General features: G+C 47.2%; 1 protein-coding gene across 2 annotated transcripts in view; it reads left to right on the top strand.

The window, feature by feature from the left end:
* Rptor (regulatory associated protein of MTOR complex 1) overlaps window positions 1–24,324 on the top strand; it is a 300,137-nt gene that overhangs the window by 139,236 nt on the left and 136,577 nt on the right. For both annotated transcript variants that reach the window (XM_048429258.3, XM_048429259.3), the window contains exons 5-6: window positions 4,356–4,502; window positions 18,545–18,720. In XM_048429258.3, the coding sequence (XP_048285215.1) occupies window positions 4,356–4,502; window positions 18,545–18,720 (323 nt within the window). The remainder of the gene's footprint in view (window positions 1–4,355; window positions 4,503–18,544; window positions 18,721–24,324) is intronic.

Here is a 24,324-nt window from a genome sequence, read left to right as displayed (position 1 = left end):
TTGTGGCAGTGCCAGGCATAGGAGGTGTTCGGCATTGCCATCTGCTTCGCAATTGAGGTCAGAACGTCACTCTTCCCAGAAGTCTTACCGCTGATGCAGTGCATGCATTTCCTGGCATTAAGCCGTCTCACGACTGACCTGGCTCTCGTGGGAAGGTGTTCTCTGCACTCTTTTAGGATGGGCTTTCCCCAGCCATGGCTGCTGTGGTTGACACAGTCTGCAGTCATAGTCTGATAAAGCAAGTGGACCCCCCTCCTGCCATGTTTAATTATAATCTATCAAAGAAAGTGGATTTGTTTTTTCCAAGATAAGTTTTCTCTGTATCTCTCTAGCTGTCCTGGAACTAGCTCTGTAGACCAGGCTGGCCTCAGACTCACAGAAATCACTGGGATTAAAGGCGTGTGCCAATCAATACACCTGTCTGTGAAAGTGGATTTTAGTGAATACATATGTAAAACCCATTGCTGGCTCTTTGATTCAGGCTTCTCTGCTTTTTCAGTCTAGGTGGATGTGGAGCCAGCCTTCTGCTCACAGCCCCTGGCTGTGTCCCAGTTTTGCTGTACCCAGGGCTTCTGAATGCTGGACTGTGCCCCTGCCTGCCGTGGGAGCGCTCTAGGAGTAGAGGCATGTTCCCAACGAGCATGTGGCTCCTATGATTTTTGTTCCCCTGGGTGCTGAGGCTGTGTTTGAAACTGCACTTGGACGGTTTCCAGTGCCTTAATTCTGGCCTGGAGCTTGACAAACCCCTGGTGATTTTTCCAGGACGGGTACTGGAAGCCCCATTTGCTTGTTAGCGAGGATTAGCTCTCAAAGGTCATTCTCTTCGTGGTGATTTAATACAGTGGGGGATCACAGCCTTCTGAATCTGTCGTCTCACTAAACCATGCAGCTAATGGTTCTAATGAAATTGTCTCCCCTTCCAGCCAGGGAGGTTTTCCTTAGGGGTGTTTGGCAACATCTGGAGATCCTTCAGATGTTGAGGGCTAAGTGGCTCTGGCCTGGGTTGGTTAAAGCTCGCACCCGTAACACAGTGTGGATGGCATCAGCAGCTGCCCAGACTCTGTGAGCTGCATTCCCCTTCCTGTTGGGGTCTGGAGTGTGTAGAATGTGTGCAAACAGCTGATTGCAGGCTACCACCATCTCGCTACTGGTGTTGAGCTCTGCACATTACAGGGTTCTGACTTTTGGCCCCCAGCCTGGGAGAGCTGGGGAGACCTTTGCTGCATCACAGATGAAGATGAAGATGCTCATACACTGCAGTCTGAGAGGGGCTTGAGGCCTGTCACTGAGGTCCTAGAGCATGCTCCCTTCCCCTCCCAGCAGGAGGAGGGCATCCTGTGTGCATCCTGTCTTGTAAAGAGAACACTTACATAGAAGGGGCAGCTGTGATGTACCTTCCCTGTCGCAGAGCCTGTCACTCTGCGTGGTCAGCTCATTCACCAGCACGGAATTACTCCATCGTCGTGTACACGGCAGGGCTGCTTCGTGCCCACAGCTCTTTTTTGGCACATAAACCGGGGTCATGTTTTATGGGTGGGTATGTGTATGGTATTTTAAAATTTACTTTACAAAAATCATTAGGAAGCCACCCATACCTTTCCACATGACTCTTTATAAAAACAAATTCAGCTTACAGTTGGGCGCAGCACTCTAGAGTATGGAAGAATGAGCTCCGCTCTGCCTCTGGTTGTGTCGGGTTCATTTGTTTTGGTTTAAACCTGGTCTTAATGTCTGACTAGCCTGTTCTCAAGCTCCTGGGCATGTGCAGTCCTCCTGCCGTGGCCTCTCAAGTAGTAGGGCCACAGACCACCCTGCCAGCCTCCCTGTCCAGCGTGTCTGTTGTTTTATGTGAACTCTGAGGATCCAGGTGAGCTGCAGGTTAAACCTCTTCATTTGAGGGTTTATAAAGTATAAGTAGAATTTTATTTGTCTCTGTGGGTCATTTGGGGCCTGGGCTCTGTCCTCCCTTGACTGCTGTCCTATGTGTGACCAGAGACTGGCCAGGATCCACATCCCAAGGTGAGCATTGGGGACAACACTTGTAATTGGGATGTGGGCTGTAGCTCTAGTCACATGTTCTTGGCCAGGTTCTGGTCTCAGCAACAAAAGAAGCTGACATGTCCTCACCCAAGGTTTTTCTGCACAGTGGAAGGGCAGAAGATCGCTATCAGGCCATAGTGGGCACTAGTATGAACTCCAAACACCCTTCAGTGTTGTTTGTGCAAATGCTGGAGTTTCTGTAGGGACATGTGGAAGCTGATAAAAGGGTGGGACTTTTTTGTTTTTGTTTTTGAGACAGGGTTTCTTTGTGTAGCACTGACTGTCCTGGTACTCACTCTGTAGACCAGGCTGGCCTTAAACTCACAGAGATCTGTCTGTTTCTGCCTCCCCAAGTGCTGGGATTAAGACATGTGCCGCCGCCACCCAGTGATGGCGATTTTAAAATTTGATCAGTACTGACTAATTGTCTTCCAAAGTTTTTTGATTAATTTCTGCTCCCACCAGCATTGAGTTAAACATATCTTTGTCATTGTGAAGCATCGTTTATCTTTTATCTTTCTTTTAATTCTACTGAAGAAAAGCAGATAGAATTGTGTAGGTGGGTGGGTAGATTGATTGCCTCCCTTTTGCGCTATCATTCAGTTGACTGCTCCACAGCTTGCTTCCCCATTCACCGCCATTTATGTTTCTTGTTACTCTGTTTGCTGTGCATTTCATTCACCTGACCATTGCTGGCCTGCAGCAAAAGCTCACACACACCTTCTAAACATAAATTTCTTGTCAGCTTTGTTGTGACTCCTTCTTCCAAAGCTGCCAGTCAAAGTGTGTGTTTATATCTCCTGTTTCTTTCAGACCTCTAGATTTTGTGACTTGTTTAAGATGGTTTTTCTTACATCTCAGTAAATAAAAATATTCTGCTTTTACACTTTTAAATTCTCGCTGCTTTTTTGGGTACAGCGTCTGTGAGGCAATATCAAATGGTTAGTTAGATTCCAGCATTATCCATTGAATCATTCATTCTTTCTTTCCTGATTTAAAATGCTGTTTCATTATAGTTATATATGTAGGTCTATTTCTGGGCCTTCTCTCTGTTGATTTGTTTGTCTCGCCCTCACTAATACCAGCCTGTAATTACATAAATTTATAGCCTATCTAATATCTGCTAGTGCGAATCTCTATTCATTATTCTTTATTAAACTCTTTCCCCCTAATTTTGTGCCGTTTCTCTTCTACACTTACTTGAGAATCAGCTTGTCAAATTCCATTAGAGGAAAAGCCCCTCGGGCATCTTGATGGGGCTGGCATTGCTGTGTAGAGCCATTGGCAGGAACTGGTGTCTTTAGAATCCTTCAGGGAGTGTTTATTGAGAGAGAACATTTCCAGGTGTTCTCTCAGAGTCCTGTGATTGTAAACAATCTGCCAAATGAGGACAGCGTGACAGGAGGAAGAGCCAGAGGCTGGATGGAGTGCTCCTCGCCAGAGCTGGCAGCACTTTGTGTCGTCCTTGGGAGAAGACTGTGCCTGACTCTCTGTTGTGTGGGGGCGAGCTCCTGCTGGCCACCTGGACACTCCTTCTCTGCAGGCCTTATTTGGCTGTCTTGTCTTCTGTTAACTGTAGTTAACCCCAGAGTTAGTGTTTGTGGCTTAGCCCTAGGAACCAACTGTCTGGTTCACCACTTACACTGTTGATGTCCAAGCAAGGGTGAGTAAGTACAGGGTAGCTTTTTTGTTGTTGTGTTGGTTTGTTTTGTTTTGAAATAATTGCTTTAAAACATTGGCTTAAAAGAGGCTTTTAAGCATTTCATTAGACTAGAATTTTCTCTCCTGTCACCTACTAGCAATCAGGTAAACAATATCCCTCAGTCACTTCGTGTCAGTCAATATGTCACTGTTCTCTGATCAGCATAAACACGAACAGAGCTGACTCGCCCCCAAAGTCCTCTGGAGTTCAGTGAGGAAAGCGTGTGCACCTGAGTCAGCTCCTCAGGACCCACAGGCAGAGGCCACAGGCAGGGGACCTCAGGATCGTGCAGATGCCATGGCTGGGGGGTGGGAGGAAGGGCTTCCAGAGTGGGTGTGAGTTCCCATTCTCTGTCTCAGGGCGGGGAGCTGTGGAATCCAGAGTATGAAGGCCGCTGGCGTGAGCACGAATGGCTCCTGCCCTGTGGTATTGCTGGAGTAAGATGTCACAGCCGTGGAAGTGAAACTCGGTGTGTGCTTTTCTATGGCTGATAGTGAGGAGTGGCTGCTCACAACCAGACACTGTGCCCTGCTTCCACCCGTGTCAGGTGCTAGTCAGCAGCCGGGACACTTGAAATGTCCACATAATCATGTGACCTGTGCTTGTTTTCCAGAACTACACGCAGTACATCCCTCTGTCCATATATGACCTGCAGACATGGATGGGTAGCCCATCCATCTTTGTCTACGACTGCTCCAATGCTGGCCTCATTGTGAAGTCCTTCAAGCAGTTTGCACTGCAGCGGGAGCAAGAGCTGGAGGTGAGGTAATCAAAGGCCAGCACTATGAGTGCATGTGTGTGCATGCGTGTATGTGCATATGTGTGCATGTGGGGGTATGCGGGCATGTTTGAGCCTGTGTGGATAAGGTGCTGTAAGGTCTTTGTGTGACAGAAGGCTCTCTGTGTTGCGGCTGAGAACCGGGGAGGTGCTTCTGTGCCCGATTTACGTGTCATTTTCATCTGAATGGTAGGGGTGATATTGACAGGGTAGATCTGGACTTCAGTGGTTTTGCTCTCTAAGTTAGTGTTTCTTCCATGCTAGTCTTCATTTCCGCAGGTGTTCCATTTTTCCCCCTTTTAAGTTTTATGTATTTTAACCCAAGCAACTAAATGGTAAAACCAGAACAGCTGCTAGGTAGGTCCATTGTTGGGAATTGGAGTCTGGGAGCTGCTTGGATAATGAAGTGATGTTTTGCCCGGTTGTTTTAATTAATATTTGATGGTTAAATTAAACAGTGAGTTCCAAAGAGAAATTGAAGAGGCAGTTTCAATTAGGAGGCCTCCATCCAGTGGGCTGCACAGAAGCACTAGTGAAAACGCGCTGGCCTCTGGGGGCTCATGAGTTCTGATTGGTTGCAGCACAGGAAGTTCTCAATCCAAGAACAAGAAATCGCCGTCAGTGTGTTTCCTCGAGCCTTTTTGGATCTGTTCAGTTTCAACGTGTTTGTTATGTTTTTTGCATTTCATCAGAGGAGAGTACTGAGGGAGTTGGCAGCAGAATTTGAAATTCTGTTTAGTAGAACTTAAGGTTAACATATCCACTGTTTAATATTTTATATGTGTGAATTTAGCCCTGTGTAGAAGGGACTGATAAAGTATACTGAGCGCCACAGCATTGCTCACAGGCCTCCTAAGAGGAGGGAACAACCAGGGTTTGTTAGCTGCCCTCTCACCAGCAGTGAATACCCCAGCGCCAAGAGACACTTCATGTCTGCAGATTCCAAGAAAAAGTATGTAAAGAATTATTTTGTTTTGATTTATAATGTCAACAAAGGTACCAAAGAGTCCTGCCTTGTTATATGGAGCCGTGGGGCCCCTTGTTCCGGCTGCCCTGCTAGCTTACACCTGAAATAACCACACAGAAATAGTATTAATTAAAACACTGCTGGCCCTTTAGCTCTAGCCTCTTATTGGCTAACTCTCACATCTTGATCTAACCCATTTCTAATAATCTGTGTAGCACCACGAGGTCGTGGCTTACCAGGAAAGATTCTAACCTACGTCCGTCTTGGGCCAGAGCTTCATGGCATCTGCCTGACTCTGTTCTTCTTCCCAGCATCCAGTTCTGTCTTTCCTGCCTACCTAAGTTTCTGCCCTATCAAAAGGCCAAGGCAGTCTCTTTATTTAACCAATGAAAGCAACACACCCTGCACCACTCCCTGACTACCAAATAGTCTGTCTGTTCCTGAGCTGTAAGAAGCGATCAGCCCATCTGGCTAGTTAATTAAACCACACTGGTCAGGAACCTGACCTCTTCCAGCAGAGCCTCCATTGCAGCTCGAGCCTCCGACTAAAGCCTGCTTTCCAGGACCACGTGTGTGCTTTCCAGCACCCTGGTGCTGCTGTCAGGATCACGTGTGTGCTTTCCAGTGCCATGGTGCTGCTGTCAGGACCATGCGTGTGCTTTCCAGTGCCATGGTGCTGCGCTGTTAGGACTATGTGTGTTCCCTGTATGTTGCCAAGGATTAATCAGCCACAAACACTGTTCACTTTGTTACATACAGCACAGTGACTTACATGCATCATTTTTTAGAAGGTTTTTTTTTTTTGAAAAAAAAACAAAACTAGTTGAGTGGACTCATTCATCATGAAGGAGATCAAACAGAGGAAACAGTGGTACATGGAATGAGGTGCCGTGTTACACCATGTGTTTCATAATTAGCTCAGCTTTTATCTTCATTCTCTTTATAATTGCAGTGTAACCTGAGCTTGCATTTCTCTTTCACACTTAATATTATTGGCCATTGTTCAGTCTCTTGCATAAACAGCGGAAATTAGAATCACAGAATTTTATAAAATTGGCTCCCAGTTAATACCTTAGTGTTGGTTAGTCATTTCACTCTTGCATAGAGAAACAATCCTATGCAAATTGTTAGGTTATTCTCTTGGTGTGTTCTCTTCTGACCTGGGTGTGGTGGCACATGCCTGTAATCCCAGCACTGCACTGGGGAGGAGCAGACCAGAACATCAGGCCCGGCTATGCTGTGTAGGACCTGTTTTCAGTAACAGAGACCTAATCCAGCACGCTTCCCATCTCTGTGCTGGCCATTTTCTTTGTAAATTTGCAATATTTGTTGATACTTTTCGTTGTGCAATATGTGAACTGATAGAAATTGTTCAGTAATTGGTTTGTGCCTGTTTTTGGAATGAAGTATTTTGCTGCTGTTCTGGTTTTCACTTGGATGGGAATGACAACCTCCCTGTCCTAGTGGCAGCCAAGATCCAATTGAGGAAAATGTCTGGAGTGTGTGGGGGAGGGCAGAAAAGCGTGAAAATGATTAACTATAACACCAGAAAGTAGCTGGGTGGACCAGAAGCCCCCAAATAATAAATGTAAACACACACATGAGTGACATAAATTTCAAGGTTGATTATCTGCCTGCGTTTTCTGGTGGTGTAGTGCGTGCTCTGGGACCCTGGGGTTTGGCTGCTGTGTGCTCGTCTCTCTCAGAGGAATCCTGGAGGTGAAGGAGAAGGCAGCTTCATAACAGCGAGCAGGAGCTACTGCAGCAGACTGAGCTTCATCAGAGCCAGGAAATGTGTGTCTGCCACTCAAGAGCCGTTTTTATTATTATATCATGTGGTTTTGTAATTTGAAAATTAAAGAAAGCCTTCAAGCCTCTCTGCTTTCACTGTTCTTTAAAATAAGTGCTTTAATTTTGACTAAAATAATTATGTTCCCTTTAAAAGTTAAAAGATTACATTTGTGATGACTAAAGTAGCCCTTGGCTCTTCCTTCCCAGGCAGGGGCACTGCCGGCCTCTTTACAGCCTAGGTTGTTGGTGCACGAGCTTCTTGTTCTTACACAGTCCAAAAGCACAGCTGCCATTGGGGGCTTCTCCTTAAGGATTAGAGGATCTGCAGGCCTAACAGTACAAACCTGTGATTCCAGCAACTCAGGAGGCCAAAGCAGGGGTGTTGCAAGTTCAAGGCCTGCCTGGACTACATGGTGGGTTCAGAGCCAGCCAGGGGGGAGTTAGGGAGACCCCTGTTGCAAAAGAAAAGGTAAGTGGGAGAGCGAGGTGGCTCAGTGGATAAAGATGCTTACCATCGAGCCTGACAGCCTGTGTTTTGATCTCCAAACCCCACATGGTTGGAAGAAGTGAATTAGGAACCAGATGGAGGCCTGATAGTGGAGAGTCTGGTAGTTGTAATTAACATTTATTTTTGTCTGATTGTGCATTCGAAAGAGAAACCTCTCAGCTGACGGGTCCTTGTTGCCAGCTTCTTCTGCCTCTGTCTCTCTCTGCTGCTCAGTTGTAGTGCCATATTTAACTTCTCTGTGGTTTGTGACCTTGGCTATATTTCTAATATACAGTTTTATTAATTCTTTAGGAGTTTTATGTAATTATCTTTTGTCATATTCACCACACCGCTCCTCCCCGACCCGTCCATCACTTACTTCCCTGTCTCCCTGTTCTTTTTAAATAGCCCACTGAATCCAGTTTGTCTTGCCTCAGTACTTCTGGGTGTGAGGCCAACTTTGCCAATCAACTGGGGCCATACTCTTAAAAGAAAATTGCGTCTCCCACTCCCAGAAGCCATAAACTGTCAGTAGCTCCTCAGTTAGGGGTAAGAGCTTGGCTCACACTCACACACACCTGCTCCTTTCTAGCTTGTTGAGTGGTTTGATCTTGTGTAGATCGTGTACAGGCAACCACTGCTATTGTGAGTTCATCAGTGCAGTGGCCCTGTCATGTCCAGAGGACACTGTCTCTCTCAAGTCATCCCCAGCCTCTGGCTCTAATAATCTTTTCACCTCCTTGTAGGCAGAGGCTGCTCACATGTTTCCTATCCACTCAGACCCAAATAATCACACAGAAACTATATTAATTACAACACTGCTTGGTCTATTAGCTCAGGCTTATTAGCTAACTCTTGCCTCTTAAATTATCCCATTTCTATTAATCTGTGTATTGGCATGAGGCTGTGGCTTCCTGGTAAGGATCTGGTGACTGTCTCCTTCAGCAGCTACATGGCATCTCTTTGACTCTGCCTATTCTCGCTATATATCTCTGTTCAGATTTCCCCACCTGGCTTTAGCCTTTCAAGCCATTGGCCAAAGCAGCTTTATTCATTATCCAATAAAAGCAACACATACACAGAAGGACATCCCACATCACCTCCTCTTCCTCTGTGGTCTCTGAGTGAAGTTAGTGATGTAGATGTCCCTTTTATGGCCAAGCACCTTGCTCTTTTTTTTTGGGGTGTGTGTGTGTGTGTGTGTGTGTGTGTGTGTTGTTTTGTTTTGAGACAGAGTTTTTCTTTATAGTCCTGGCTGTCCTGGAACTCTGTAGACCAGGCTGGCCTCAAACTCAGCAGAGATCCGTCTACTCTGCCTCTCGATTAAGGGCATGCACCACCACTGCCTAGCTGACACTTACCTTTTTGCACTTTGATTACTTGTGCATCTCTGTTACTATTCACAGCACAAAGAAACTTCTCTAATGAGGTCTGAGAGCTGCACTTATCTATGTGTGCAGAGTTACAAATTTAGAAGCCAGTTTGATGCTTCTAATGCTATGTCCATTAGTAGATTAATAGTAATAGCCTTGCTGCGTTAGTGTTGTCGTTAGCAGGTCTGTTCAAGTCTCAGCAGCTGTGGTCAGTACCTTCCATGCTTAAGGCTCTGAGCTCCTTTTTCCTTTGCCTCTTGTCTCCCCAGCTGTGATTTCTGTCACCCGTGATTTTTCTTATATTTATCTTTTATTCCCAGCTGTAGTCAGGTCTTGTGCTTGGTGTGTGGAAATTCCTTCCCTTTGTATTAGAGGCTGGTACTTCCAGGCTCTGGGTTCCCTTGGCTCTAGTGTTCCTCACCTGCTCCTGCTGATGGCTGTCTGCAGCTCCAGACACCGTGTTCTGGACTCACCTCTCCTTTCTTGTTACTCATCTTTGTTCTGCTAGTGCAACCCAGGCACCAAGCCCGGAGGGTGGATGACAGCAGTCTTCCTGGGCCCAGAACATTTGCATTTGGAAAGTTGTAAGCAGTGAGAGCTTACGATTGGATCCTAGACAGATTACAATTTATCTTCTTCACTAATAAGATCTCTAAGTAGGGCCTGCGGGAACCAGCCTCCTGACTGCGGCCTGCTCACCACAGCTCCAGGCTGTTCTTTGTCTCCAGGAGGAGGGAAGGGATAAGGGAGGTGCTGCCTGCTCCTGCCTCTTTCATTAAAAAGTGAATGTATGCTTTTCTCTGGAACCGTGCCAAGGACTGGACAGATAAGGTGGGAATGACCTCTCAGTTAGCTCACAGGATTGGCAGCCGCATTGCATGTGCCGTTCATTGCTCCTCCACTGTAACCCAGGCTACAGGCTGTCTTTACCCTAACTCCCCTCTCCTAACCTCTGCGGGCCACATGGTAGCTGTGCCTGGAATCCAACAGGACTCAGGGAAGGAGTGTTCCTTCCTGATGTGCACCCTTGGTCTGAAAACTGGAGCAGCCTCGGTGCTGTCGTCTGCAGCTCTCACTGGTCTGAAATCCATGCAACAGCTTCTTTTTTGTTTGACAGGTGATTGAGATCTGTCAGATCTGTCAGAGCTGTAGGGGCAGAGACACCACACACAGCTTTGTCCCAGGAGGCACATGCACATGCACATGCACATGCACAGCTCTGTGTGGACTTGGTCAGAGGTGAGGATGAAGAGAAGCACTCTCTTGTTGGAGGAGGAGCCTTGTCTGAGGTCAGCCCCAGCTCTGGGGCTTTTCTCCTCTGCTGTTGACACAGTGCAGGGCTTTTTTCTGTGTGCTGTGCTCTCGTCTGACCGTGTTGTGAGGTCTAATCCTGCAGCAACACTGGGTGTGGATGACCTATCTTCTTTGCTTTCCACTTGGACATCCTAGATGTGAAAAGAAGTGTTTGTTCTCATATGCTGGTCACTATAGTTAGAAATTCTGACAAAAATATTTGTATGTCATAATGATAAGTTTTTCTCAGAGTATATATCCTACAGACTGAGAAATTTCTGCTTTAAAATTGAAGGCTCCTTTGCTAAAGCTGTAGATGAGGCTGCAGTGTGGCTAGTGTGGAGCCTGGGACACAGGCAGTTGGCATGTCCACAGTTAATGTGATGGTCTTCCATGCGACCTGAGAGTTTTTTCTTTTTCACATGGGTTAGCCCAGGATGGCCTCTCACCCGTGGCGATCTGACCGCCTCAGTGCCCTGACTGCTGGCATGACAGGTGGTGGTCACTTTGAGTGCCATGGAGTCATCCTTAGGATACCTGTTAAAATGAGTTTCTTGTTGGCTGTGTCCTGTGGGCAAGCGGCGTGTGACAGTCGTGGCTTCAGCAAAGGGTTTGGTGGTTTGGGTTGTGGGATCGGGACTGTGGACACTCAGGCCGTGCCTGTCTCTGTCCAGCAGGTCAGCTTTCCATGTCCCCCATCTTTTTCTGCTACCGTGGCGTATCGTTCGTAGGCAGCAGGGAAACGAACCAGTGTCTCTTATGTGCTGTCTTTATTTTTTTTAATTTATAAACACTGTAATCTGTGGATTTTTAACAGGATACCAAGTATGTTTCTAAGTTTTCTGTCTCCCCTAGGATAATTATTCTCTTTTGGTCCATTTTGATCATTCTGTATTAGATTGTGGTGATCTTACTGTTTCTCATATCTGTGAGGGAAGAGACAAACGTAGCTATTGCTGTGTGTCCAAGGGTGGGAGTTGCTCCCTAGAGACCTCGTCTGTATCCTGCTTGACACTCAGCTACTGCACAGAGGCACAGTGCAGGACCCTTGGATCATAGATTCTCAGGAGAGGACTCCTGAGGGCTAGGAGCAGAGAACAGTGTTGTCCAGCACAGCACCTGTGGTTGGCCTTCGGCTGAAAAGTGCTGGCTAATCAAGAAAATATCACTCAAGCGGCTGTGTGTGGTCTGTCCAGGTGCTGAGCAGGGCTGTCGGCGGCATAAGTCCAGGTGGCCATGGCTTGAAGTGATTAACAGCAGAAGGAGGTCACATTCTTGAAGTAAGACCAGTTTGCTTATGAATTAGGTGTACGATATAAGGAATAAAAAGAATTAAAGGTGAGAGCTGGGGGGATTTCCCAGTGAGAGAGTGCTTTCCAGTACAGTCCAGCAGGGTGTGAAGGTGAGCTTGTTGGGCAAGTTAGAAGAACACAACCTTGCTTTGAGCTCATATACTGTGGTATTGGAGTTTGCATAGAGATGTGAGTGTGTGAGCAAGAGTTCACAGTATATTGGGAGGGGGGGAACTCACCTGGCTCTGTAAAGTGTAGGAAGGTCCCTGAATCACCATAGCCAAAGCCACCGAGTGTGTGAAGCTGGAGAAGCGAGGCCACGGCCCCATGAAGTTCTGTGCAGTGTCAGCCCACAAATATGAGAGGGCTTGGGAGTGGCAAGAAAACCAATATTTGAAAGTCAGGTGGGAAAAATATATTTCCTGGAAATAGGGATGATCTGCTGATTGATGGCTTGCTGTAAGAGACCATGGGAGATAAGGGCTGACGGGAGATCTTCCAGCCTATTCTTGGGCACTAGGAGCTTAGCAAGGGCATTTCAGTACAAGCAGGGGGAGTGGGAAATTCGGAGCCATGCCTGTGAATGTTCAGGGAGCAGAGGAAAACAGGGACGCATCGGGTGGTGTGGGCTATGGAGAGTGGGCTCTTTTTCTTTGCTGGTTTTTTGTTTGTTTGTTTCTTTCTTTATTTTTGTTATTTAGATTTTTAAAAATTTGTTATAAGTGTGCATCCTTGAAGCATGTGTTTGTGCTGATGGAATAACCCAGCAGCAAGAAGGGGGAATGGAGATGTTGTTTGTGAGGGTGGTCCTCAAGTTGGTTTGAGAGGGAACATCTGCCCGAACATGGGGAGAGAGTATGGACAGTGGTCACTGGAAAGGGAAAGGTGTCACCTGCCCCTGGAAGAAGGTAAAAAGAGTCCAGACCACCATAGAGGGAAGGGGTGTACACACATACACATTTAAGCACGGATGTGGTACACCCATGATGCACCAGTGCACACACATGTGCAGACACTTCCTGTGGTGCTGCAGCTCTGCCGCCCGAGGCCATGCTTGTCGTCGCAGGTGGAGAGAGAGTGCGCGCTCATCAGGGCTGGCTGGTGAGACTGTCCTTTGAGGACGGGGAGAGCACCAGCCTTCAGCTCTTCAGCTGCCACTGTGTCCCCCACTCACTGAGCTCCTGTCACTCTCTGACGGAAGCCAGGACTCCAACGAGTCAGCTCATACTGATAACTCAGAAGGGCTGCAAGTGATGATGGGCAGCAAGCATCCAAATCTTTATTAGATATTCATTTCAGGCTAAACCGGAGGCCGTACTGCTGCACAAGGTATACAGCACCTTGCCAAAGAGAGATGGCCTCTGCCGCCAGCTGACAGGGATGGAAGAGCCACATGGGTTAATCCAGAATACACGGGAACATACTGTGCTTAGAGGTGACTGTGGGCTCACCTCTTCTTAGAGGTGAAGTGGGCTCACTTCATCTGTAGGAAGACAGATGAAGAAGCTGTGAGTTCCAAGAAAGACCATGGCAGAAAAATGATGACTACCCTAAACTTGGAGTGTAGAAGTTGCCTGTGTGAGGAGAATCTAGGATTCCTAGACAGCACGAGACCTAGAATAAGTCACCAGGACATTTCGGATCACCATGTCATTGTCCAGAGGGCCAGTCCGTCTTCTGGAGCCTGCTCTGTGCTGTGGCCTCCAGGAGCCCCCAGCTCTATGGAGGAGACATTTGTGATTGTGGATGCTATGCTGGAGCTCACACAGAAGAGACCCTCTGCTACTGAGTGCCTCTGTGCAGTGAGATAAGGCTGGACACCTCCCTCCTCGGGAATACGACGCTGGGTCTGGCCTCCAGCAACTGGTCAGCTCAGGGTGGAGTGGGTGTTAAGTCGCCCCTCAGTGTCTGTCTTCATATTCCCTTGGCTATAGAGCCTTGCACGTTTCCTTCTCTTTAGTTGTTGATTCAATCCCGGCATGATTGGGAGTGGAATTTGCTTATCATTTCTAATTAACATGTTCATTGAGTTGTAGAATGATTTGAGAGCATTTAGAAGCCAAAATTACCAGCAGCTAAGTGGCTTTAAAATAATGGACTGTTCATTGAGGTAAACTCAGAATAATTGTGAGAAACTGTTGCAGAGCAAGACTCTAGGAGCCCTTGAAGGGCATCACTGCGTTATTATCCTGCAGAAGTTGCTCTTCTGCTCCCTTGGCCACAATTTCACAGTTCCTGGTGGATTCAAACCACTTGGTTAAGTTGTTATTGGCGATTGGATGCACACATTGCTGTGACTTGTGTACGGAAATTCTACTTCTGCTCTTTGATACAGTGTGTCACCTGTTAGACATGAACACTAACAAGGCTGGGCAAGTAGCGTAGCTCCACTCAGCTCCCTCTGAGCTGCAGACTCTCCAGTGTGATGCAGTGCCAAATAGAGAATAAAGGTTGTGTTTAGGTAGAACTATTCAGAAAGGACCTCTTGGGACTCTGGAACTCATCGGTGTCTCATCTTATTGTAAAGTTGTCACTCCATGTGTGGGAAAGGGCAAAACCACTCTACTTCAATGGTTATTTTAACAGCAAGAAATGTGGGTGCTGCCCTGAAGATTGGTGCCTGACCTGGGAGGCTCCTGGCCTTGCTCTGGAGCTGGAGCAGGTGTCTGCTTTGGAGCTGGCTGACTGAATTCATCCTAAGGTTGTTCTGGAGCATTTGCCTCCTGGTTGTCCAGGAGAAACCCCGGCAGAGGTGCTGCTCTCGTAGTCCTTCAGGAGCTCTGGTGCCGTCTGGATCATTCGTACCATGCCTGGCTGCCCAGCAATGAGCCTGCTATGCATGCTGCCTTCTGAATATTATTTCCATTAAAGGACCAATATCTTAGATAAAAATTAAAGCTAAGATAATGTATGGGAAGAAACTCACATGTGCAAATGGATTTTTATTCCTATATTAGCAAATCTGAAAGGATTAGTCATTGGTTAAATCCTTTGTCTTAAATTTTAAATGTCTGTTAGAAAAATGCCACTGAGTCTAGTTATCCCCGAGGCAGAACTGTTGTGTGTGTTCAGTGCAGCTCACGGGTGCTGGGTTGACAGAATGCATCTGAGGCTCGCTTACTGTCTTCTAAAGGTGGTTCACCTGTGCCCAAGCCCGGGCCTTCTCTTGCTCATAGACCAGCTTCCCACAAGGGCTTTTGTAGCACAAATGATAAAAACCCAGAGACAGATATTGGGGTTTAAACTGGATATCAGAAAAGCAAAGCAGCCAAGGGGCTAGAGAGTTCTTACCTCTACCAAGACTCAGACAAACAAAGGGGTGATCATGTCCTCAACGTGACTGCAGACTACAGTATCTCCACCAGCCCTCAGACTGCAGACTGAGCCCTGAGCTCCTGTCTCCTCCCGTCTATATTCCTCTCTAGTGCTGGATTAAAGGCGCGCACCACATCGCCCGGCCTGTATAGCTGACTAGTGTGACTGCTGGGATTAAATGTGTGTGCTACCACGGCCTGGCCTGTATGGCTGACTAGTGTGGCTAGCTTTGCACTGTGATCTTTGGGCAAGCTTTATTTATTAAAACACAAATAAAATATCACTATAGTCTTTCTTCTTTCTTTCTTTCTTGAAAAAGAAAAGTGAGAAGTGACTTTAGACTGTGGGTCACTGTCCTAGAGTGGTTCTCATTTTCATCATCTGTTGCATCTGTTGGCTGCCCTCGTGTGTCCCTGACTGTTGGTACTTAGCAGTGCTTACTAAAACAATACCAGTCTGCCAGTAGCTCCAGATAGATGTCCCTAAGGCTTTGATCCACACTGCAGGACTCGCCCTTGCCTCTGTCGCCATCCTGGATCCTACCCAGGTGCAGAGGTCATCTTCTCTGCCTGCTCCCAGTGCCTTTCTTCCAGACTGGGCATTGGAGAGCACTTGCAGCTCCGCCTGCTCCCAAGTGCCCGTCCATGAGGCTGCAGTCAATCTGCTGCCTCTGCAGGCTCCAGGGCCCTCACCTGACCCTGCATGAGCAGATCTGTCCAGCCCATCGCTCTGTAGAGCAGGGCGGATGTGACAGACCTGGAAACCAGTTTCTTGTGCAGAGCTATGACTTTACCCGTCTGTTTTAGCTCATACAGCCAGAATCCAGAACCCTGTTTTACACATGGCCTTGCCTCCCTTCTCTCTGTCTTAAGAAAACCCCGGTAATCTTATTCAAGCCATTGGATTCTGAACTGTATGTTTAGTTCCCATGCGGCTGGGATAGAGCTCAGCCACAGAGTGCTTGCCTAGCATTTGTGATACCTGGGCTTGGTCCCAGTAGTGCAGAATATAAAGTATTTAAGGTGACATATTTTATAGAATTTATCACTTACTTACCTAGAAACTGATGTTTTTATTAAATGACTTACATTATTTTACAGTTGTGTATACAAGTGTCTGAATTTTGGCTTTGGGCTTAATGTTTCTATAGTGCAGAGGCTTATTGGTAAAATGTGCTTTTGATACTCATCATTGGAGGAATTGAAGATGCCACCGATGATGTTATGGACGATGAGATGTTAACTTTGTATGTCCAGGGGCTAGCAGCTGTGCGGATCTGATTGAAAAGGCACAGAGGCTGCTGCTTGGAACCCTGGCATCAGGTGCCTCTGCTGGACTTGAGGGTCTCGAGCAGTGCTCACAGGGGCTGCATGTCAGATATTTACATTGTGATTCGTAGCAGGAGCAAAAATACAGTTGGGAAGTAGCAATGAAATAATTTTATTGTGGGGGGAGGGGCCACCACAGCATGAGAAACTGGATTAAAGGGCGTCAGCATTAGGAAAGTTGAGAACCACTTGTCTGAAAGAAGCAACGGGCCAAGAAAAGTCCTAAAACCAGACCCAGGCAGGTAGATAGCCACAATCAGTGTATAATTCAGGCTGACCTTAAACTCAAAGTGGTCTTCCTGCCTCACTCAGCCTCTTGAGTGATAAGGTTACAGTCAGATGTTTCGTAATTGCTGGCATTGTTTACAAATGGAGGCAGAACTTAGCTCCTATGAGCAGTGCCTGTCAGAGAGCATTGAGAAGTGGAGAGCGGCACGCCTCTGGGGGGGGTCCTCAGTGAGGAGGGAGGGTGGCTGTGAGGCCCAGAATGGCACTTCTCTGACTCATCCCACCCTCCTCAGTGCCCAGCAGGATTGCCCCCGTCTTTACAAAAAGTCATGGTGTCTTGTCTCATGGGATTTAGATACAAACTAAGGAGATGATTAAGTAACAACCTAGAAGCACAGGAGGTGGAATGACCCTTGTTCTCAAATGACCTTATAAATAAAAAAGTCTGCATCAGAGAGAAGGGTCTTTTGGGCATTAAAGTTCACCGCCTTTGAGTCAGAACTGTTTCGCTAGATCCCGAACCAAGATGGGCTGGGTTAATTGGGACTCAGTAGATAGCTTTTCATATGGCCAAGTCAGCCCACAGAGCGCTGGCGCGAGCTGCTGAGCCTGTGTAGTCTGTGTTGTCTGGGTTTCCTGTTATCTAGGTGCCTGTGTGTCATGCAGGCCCTCTAATGAGAAGGCAGATGCCAGTAGCCTGCCTCCCCTTCTGCTCCCTGGTCTCTCTCCTTGGAGCTGCCTTTGCAGTGTGACGAATGGCTCTGGGGCTCCAGGGATTTCTCTTCCTCAGGGCCACACGCCTCTGAGCAGCCATCATCGTCTGCATCACACTCTTGCTTGAGGGCAGCCATTGCTCACAGCTGCTCTGCTTCTCTAGCTGGGCACTGTGGGAAGCAAAATTGTTCTTCATGTTCCGCTCGCACTGTCGTCAGGAGCAGGCAGAGCACTGCGCACATGCAATCCCCATGTCACATTTACAGGCCGTACTGGCCAAACGTGGGAATTAGGGATCTCATTACTTCTGAAATGACAGCAGAGCCTGACAGATCAGATGCTGTCACACGGATGCACCACATGTGTGTGACAACACAGTGCACACGAGACGTAGTTGCATCTAGTGTGTCCTGGCTCCTGCTGCTTTGGTGGCACAGCAAGCACAGAGTTCTCTGTGGCAGTGTGAGTAGGTCATATAGCAGCCAGTCCTGTCACTTGCCAATGTTTGAATGCACTAAATTATTTATTAAGAGGTTTTCACTTTGTCAACTGAACATGGAGCCTCATCCCTGTGTGCAACCCTAGCGTTCTGGAGCACAAAGCAGGAAGAGTTAGGACTAGTCTGGGATACAGAGCAAGATGCCACCTCATACAAATAAATGTGAACACTTTTTTGACTTGTTTTTAAGTCAGAAAAGAGATATGTACGTTATTGAACTGTGCAGTAATTTTTTTTTTTTTTTGAGTCTCCCATCTCAGCTTCCATGCAGTATGACTTTGGTCCAGGGCTTTCACCTCACCAGATGTCACTGAGGGAAATACCAAACCAAACATGTCATACTTTCTCTGCCTTAAAGGGGCCATGCTTAAACCTATCCAAACCTTTTATCTCCTTTATAAAATAAGTACACATTTGTTTGTAGAACATAGAGAAACCGGGTGTACATAGAAAACCATCACTCTAACCTGCCTTACTGTGCACACACTCTGCATCCTTCCTTCCATCTCTATCATCTTCTATGTCATTAAACCCTCCAAAGTAATATCATGATAAATTAGGGACTGAATGTTCAACCTAAACAGGCCAGCATGAAAGACTGGCCAGTGAACACTGACATCATCAGGGGTGTGGAGGGTTTGTCAAGGTTCCACTTGGTGCTTTGTTTTCCTTTTTGATGCCCAGCGTTCTTCCCAGAAATGTCAGCTAAACCATTGTCTTTCTGTGTTCTCCTGTAGGTAGCTGCAATTAACCCAAACCATCCACTTGCCCAGATGCCCTTGCCTCCGTCAATGAAAAACTGCATCCAGCTGGCAGCCTGTGAGGCACACGAACTCCTGCCCATGATCCCTGACCTCCCAGCTGACCTGTTCACATCCTGCCTCACCACTCCAATCAAGATTGCTCTGCGCTGGTAAGTGGTCTATAGTTTGGATCCCCATCCCAGGGACCCAAGGCGTTGTCCTGGTCACAGCAATGTGCCCAGTGTTTTGATATCTCAGCACCTGGGTGTTTGCCTAGATGTAGTCTGAAGGCAGATGGAGCCCTTTCCCTTGGGTCTGGTAACGTGCAGTTTGCTGCCTTGTGGTGTCCAAGAGCACCCTGTGCACATCTGTATTCACTAAGGGGAATAGCCAGAGGTAGCACCAAGGTTGGACTCACCAGCAAGGTCCATTTATTAGGGAGGAGGAAGGTCTCTATGAAAGAAGTTACTGCAGTTCTTGTTTGAAGTATAGTACCTGAGTTCATTCTTAGCAGTGAAAAGAGGCCCCTTTACCACCACACTTCTCTGAATCTGGGTCCTGGGGAATACGCCAAGGAAATGTATGTGGTGTACCAGACCCAGCCTGCACTTGAGAACACCGTGGCTGCTTGTGCACTCAACAAGTGGGGTGTGTCCAACTCTCCACACTACCCTACGCGTCTTTAGTACCAGTCCAGACTCACAGACTCAGGAACTGTAGAGACGTGTAGACCTGGGACTGTGGTAGCAGTGTGGTCAGCCCTGGGAAGACCCATCTGGCTAGCCCAAGGATGCAGGAGGAGAGTGGTCTCGCTGCCTTGTCTTCACACAAAGTCCAGGCTTCCTTCTCATGCCTGTGAGGGGCACTGCCTTTCCTGGAAAGAGGTCCAGCAACTGTGTGCCCAAATCTAGGCCTGCTTTCGCACCTAGTGGCATAGCCTCACATGACTGAACTAGATACCCACGGAGCATATCATCCCTCAAACCTAGCTGTGTTGAAAGAGGCAGAATTAGCAAAATGCAAGTGTAACTTACATGAGGGAGGAGGTAAGTGAGCTTGCAGGTAGCTAGAAGCAATGAATTAATGAAAAGTGAAAAATGGGAGGGAATGACCAAGATTTTATCTTCAAAGGACTGCAAATGTCAGCTTTGGGGCTTATTGACTCTCAGTCTTTGTTTCTGTGCTGAACCTCAAAAACTGGTCCTTCACCCCAGAGTTATGAAGATAACAGTAAGCCAATTCAGAGTTGTTCTCATACGGTATCAGAGAGGATAGGTGTGGAATAGGCCTGGTGCTTAGGTCGGAAGCTCCAGCTCTGTTGTTGTGGCAGCATGAAGGATCCAGGGACAGGATACAGACACGGCTGCACTTAGGTAAAACAGTATGTACAGAAATAATCACTGGGCCAGGTTTGATCTGTAAGCCGTAGTTTGCCAGTTTCTGCTGCAGAAACACAAAACCAGAAGCTGGCTAAAAATGATAGCCATATCATCCGTGATGTACACAACCTAGGAGAGAGAGACCAGGACCTTCTGCCCCCCCGCCCCGTGTCATTGTCGTCCCCCCACACACCTTGCTCCCACGATTATATTGAAAGCTGCTGTCTTCATTATATAAGGGAGGTCGCTAAAGAATGTGCCTGATAAGCAGCATGGATGGCGCTGAGCTTCGTATGTGCAGAGCATGCTTGCATCTGTCGGCGGTCTGTTGATGAGCCTTATTTGATAAAGAAGCACTTGTTGGAAGATGTTCTGGTTTTTTATTTTCTTTTTTGCCTCAGTCTTATTTTCAGAGCTGATTTTTGGTAATTCTTAAGTGAACGATTGTAATTTTCTCTGTAAGTGCCTCACCCCCTTCCCATATACATCAGTATAGTATAAGAATCCAAAGTACATGCTTTTTTTTCCTTTGGCTGTTTTCTGTTTCTTTGATTGAGCAGCATAATACCATTTTAAATATATTATGGACATGTTTCTGTGCTGCTGGAAGTTCTAACACCAAGATAGTCTGTTTTCTCTGAGACAAGCTGTGCGGAAGATGGATGCCGACTACACCACGCAGCATGCAATTCTCTGTCGGTTAGTGGAAATGGCAGCTTTGTTTGTAGTCGGAGTGAGGTCAAGAGTTCCTTCCTCCCAGTGAAGCCGCTGACTTTCTGGAGCGAGGTGCTAGCCATGCAGTGTTGACGATGCTGCAGCATGGCCAGCTGTGCTCTCCTCTCCCCAGCCCGGCACAGCCCAGCGTGTGCTGTGTAAGGAAGGCGTGAGTGCTTGGCCATCGCGTGTCCCTCGGACACTGAAGTGGCACTTTTTGTTGTTTCTCGAAGACGATGCCCAGAATCTGTAGGAGTTGCTTCTACAAACACAATATTTGTAGCTTTGATAGTAGTAGACCATCTGTCCTCTGAGAAATCTTCTGAAATTGCGCAGCTTTGCTAGAGGGCAGACTTCCTGTGTCCCCATTAAGTGCTGTCCGTGTTCGGGCTCTGTGGTGTCTGAAGGAGAATGCCCACTGTAGCCCCATGTGTTTGCTTGCTTCATTCACAGCTGATGAAACCGTGTGGGAAGGAGTGGAAGGCATGGCCTTGTTGGAGGAGGTGTGTCACTGGGGCTGTGATGTAGAATTTCCCTCTGTATGCTATGATTTCCACTAATGAATAAAGAAACTGCTTTGGACCTATAAGAGGGCAGAACTTAGCTAGGTGGGAAAATCTAGGCTGTATGCTGGGAAAAAGAGGGTGGAGTTAGAGGGAAGTCATGAAGCTGCTGCCTCTGGAGACAGCTGCACTGAAACTTTGCTGGTAGGCCATGTCCTCATGGTGATGCACAGATTGATAGAAATGGGTTAAATTAATATGTAAGAGTTAGCCAGTAAGAAGCTAGAGCTAGTGGGCCAAGCAGTGATTTAAATACTATGGTTTCTGTGTGATTATTTCGGGTCTAAGATAGCCAGGTACTGGGAACCAACATGTGACCTCCTTACTACAGGGTTCTTAGGTTTCGAAAGCCCAGCACATTCTCAGTTAGCTCTCTTTGCAATGCAGTTGTGAATATGTATGTGAGATCTTAGCTACCGCTCCAGTGCCATGCTTGCCTGCTTCTGCCATGCTCTCTCAGGATGGTCATGGATTCTGGAACCTGAGCCCCAATTTTCTATAAGTTGCCTTGGTCATGGTGCTTCAGTCATAGCAACTGAGAATTAACTAAGACTGTGGGGTGTGTGTGTGTGTGTGTGTGTGTGTGTGTGTGTGTGTGTGTGTGTGTGAGCCATGTGCCATGACTGCTGAGACTGAACTCAGATCTCTGGAAGAGCAGTGTATGTTCTCTTCACTGAGCGAGCCATCTCTCCAGCCTTTTCTTTGAAAAAAAGGGAAAAAAAATAATCCTTGCATGCCAGAGACTAAGAAGCAAAAGGATTGCTGAGGTTGAGGCCAGCTTATGTCTATATGGTGAGATCCTATTTCAAAAAATCAAAGAAAAACAAAAGTACAACATAACCCAGTTTATTTGACTGTCCTAGCAAGATTATACTTATCCTTTGACCTTGGTCCTGAGGAATGTGACCTGCAGTCTTCCTGTGAAGAATTGGCTTCACCATATGCAAACCAGATCTCTTCTGGTCCTACACAGATTCCAGCTGGCTTTCAAGTGGCCTTGTGCTACCTAAACTCTGCAGATTTTTTCACATGCCCACGCAGAGAATGTTTCTCTCACACTCAGCCATGCCCTTAGCACCCCAGTCTCCACTTGCATCCAGTAAGAATGAAAATAACACACTTTGATGAGAGCAAAGTGCTAGGGAAGATCTGCCTTTGGTGTAAGAAAAAGAATTAAATTACACAGAGTGGCCTGGATCGCTGACGCTCCGGTGAGCCTGACTGCAGGTGCCATAGGGACAGTAAAGCTGGTGGAGTCTAGAGCTGGGGACAAGGTGGAGATGCAGAGAGAGTGAGGGTCTTCAGGGCGGGGTCAAGGGCAGGCTGACAGGCGTGTAACTGTGCGGCCATTCCCCCCTCACCTTGGTTCATGGAGTTGCCTTGCTGGGTGGCTCAGAGAGAGAAGTGTGATGGGTGTGAATTACTCAGAAGACAGGAGAGCAGGGAGGTGAGCTGCCATTGTAGCCATGGCTCTGTAAAAGGGAAAGGCAAGAAGAAAGAAAGACGTGGGTTGTGAAGATCCCCACCAAAGAAACCAGATGTATCTAACCATGCTAGAGGTGAGCAGCTCTGAGGCGTGTAGCTGAGTGTGCAGCAGGATGCAGAAAGGAGCAAACAAACAACAAAGAGTGGCCCCTAGAAAACCTACTCAGGTTTTCTCTCAGTGAGCTCTGAGACAAGAGCCAACGTGAGTGGCAGTTGGTCTTTATGGGACCAAGTCATGAGGGTGCAGCCAAGCCACAAGACTCATCAAGACAGAAAACGCAAAGACTGGAAATCAAAGGACTGAGAAGACAAACAGCAGCTAGCAGGATCCAAAGTGTCATGGAAGGAAGCAAAACAAAATACTTCACTGTGGAAAAGGAGCAAGGAGGCGTGAGGGTTCAATTGTCTTGACAGTGGGACCTTGACATCTAAGCCAGGAGCAAGTTCAGAACACTCCAAATAGATAGAAAATTGCAGCAGAAAGGAGGATTTTAATAATTGAGTTAATCACTCAGATCCGTAGCTGCACATACAACTGTCTGCCCAACAAAGAGTATACATTATTTTCAAGCATGGATGGGCCATTCATAAAATCATCTCTTAGACTGTGAAAGAGACATCAGTAAACCCAGAGGCTCTCCTTCGTGTTTTCTTTGCTCTCTGACCACACAGTGTAATTGGAACTCAGTAATGAAAGGGAGAGACATACCCTGTGGTGATGGTTCTCATTCCGTATCTGAAACCCTAGTTTAAAAAGTTAATGCCAAAAAATACCTGGAAAGAGAAGTTTTGGAGTTAAAGAAGAAATTACTTTCTTATTTATTTTTAGTTTATTGTTGTTGATGTTGAGATGGAACATCTCTGTGCCTTGGTCTAGCCTGGAACTTGCTATCCTGCCTTAGCCTCCTGCATGCTGAGATTACAGCAATGTGCCATCAGGCATGCAACTTGAAAATACTTCCAGGATAATCAGTCCTCAGGATGACTTTCAGTGAGAGCACACAAATGACGAGGTGCAGCTCGAGCCTTTAGTCCAGAATTGAAGACTGAAAAAGAAAAGGGTCAGAGGAGGGTACAGTGAGTTCTGTCACCATTCAGGAAAAGAGTGCCAGTCCTCCTACAGACGCCAAAAAATAGAAGATGCATGGTGTCAGAACCAGACAGGGACTATGAGGTGGGGTGGCAGACTTAGTCGCAGTGAGGATGCACAGGAAGGATGAAGTGGAGATCGCACAAGTGGTTCATCTCGAGAAAGCAGGGGGTGTAGCATAATGAAGGACACTCATAGCTGCTATGAATACACATGGCGCAGCTGGACCACCCCTGGCAGAACTCGTCAGCATACCATGAAGATGGGGAACACTGCTGCTGGCTTTGGACTGGGTTGTAAGGCAGGCTGAACATTGTCTCTGAACCCTGAACCCAGGGAGGCTCATCATTACTTCCTGTTCAGCACCACACTGGGAGGACAAACACTGCAGGAAGGCATGGGTGGGAGTAGTCACACATGTTACCAAAAAAGGAATTAGAGTGGTATTTACAGGCAGCACAGTTACACATGTGGGAAGACACTGGGAGCCCTGGAGCTAACAGTCTACCATAGCAGGGCCCCAGGACCTGGGAGAATAACTCC

Source organism: Myodes glareolus, chromosome 9 (genome assembly GCF_982192425.1).
Source record: "Myodes glareolus chromosome 9, mMyoGla1.1, whole genome shotgun sequence".
NCBI classification, from domain to species: Eukaryota; Metazoa; Chordata; class Mammalia; order Rodentia; family Cricetidae; genus Myodes; species Myodes glareolus.
Note: the sequence above shows the minus strand (reverse complement) of the source record. Positions and strands in the feature narration are given on the sequence as shown.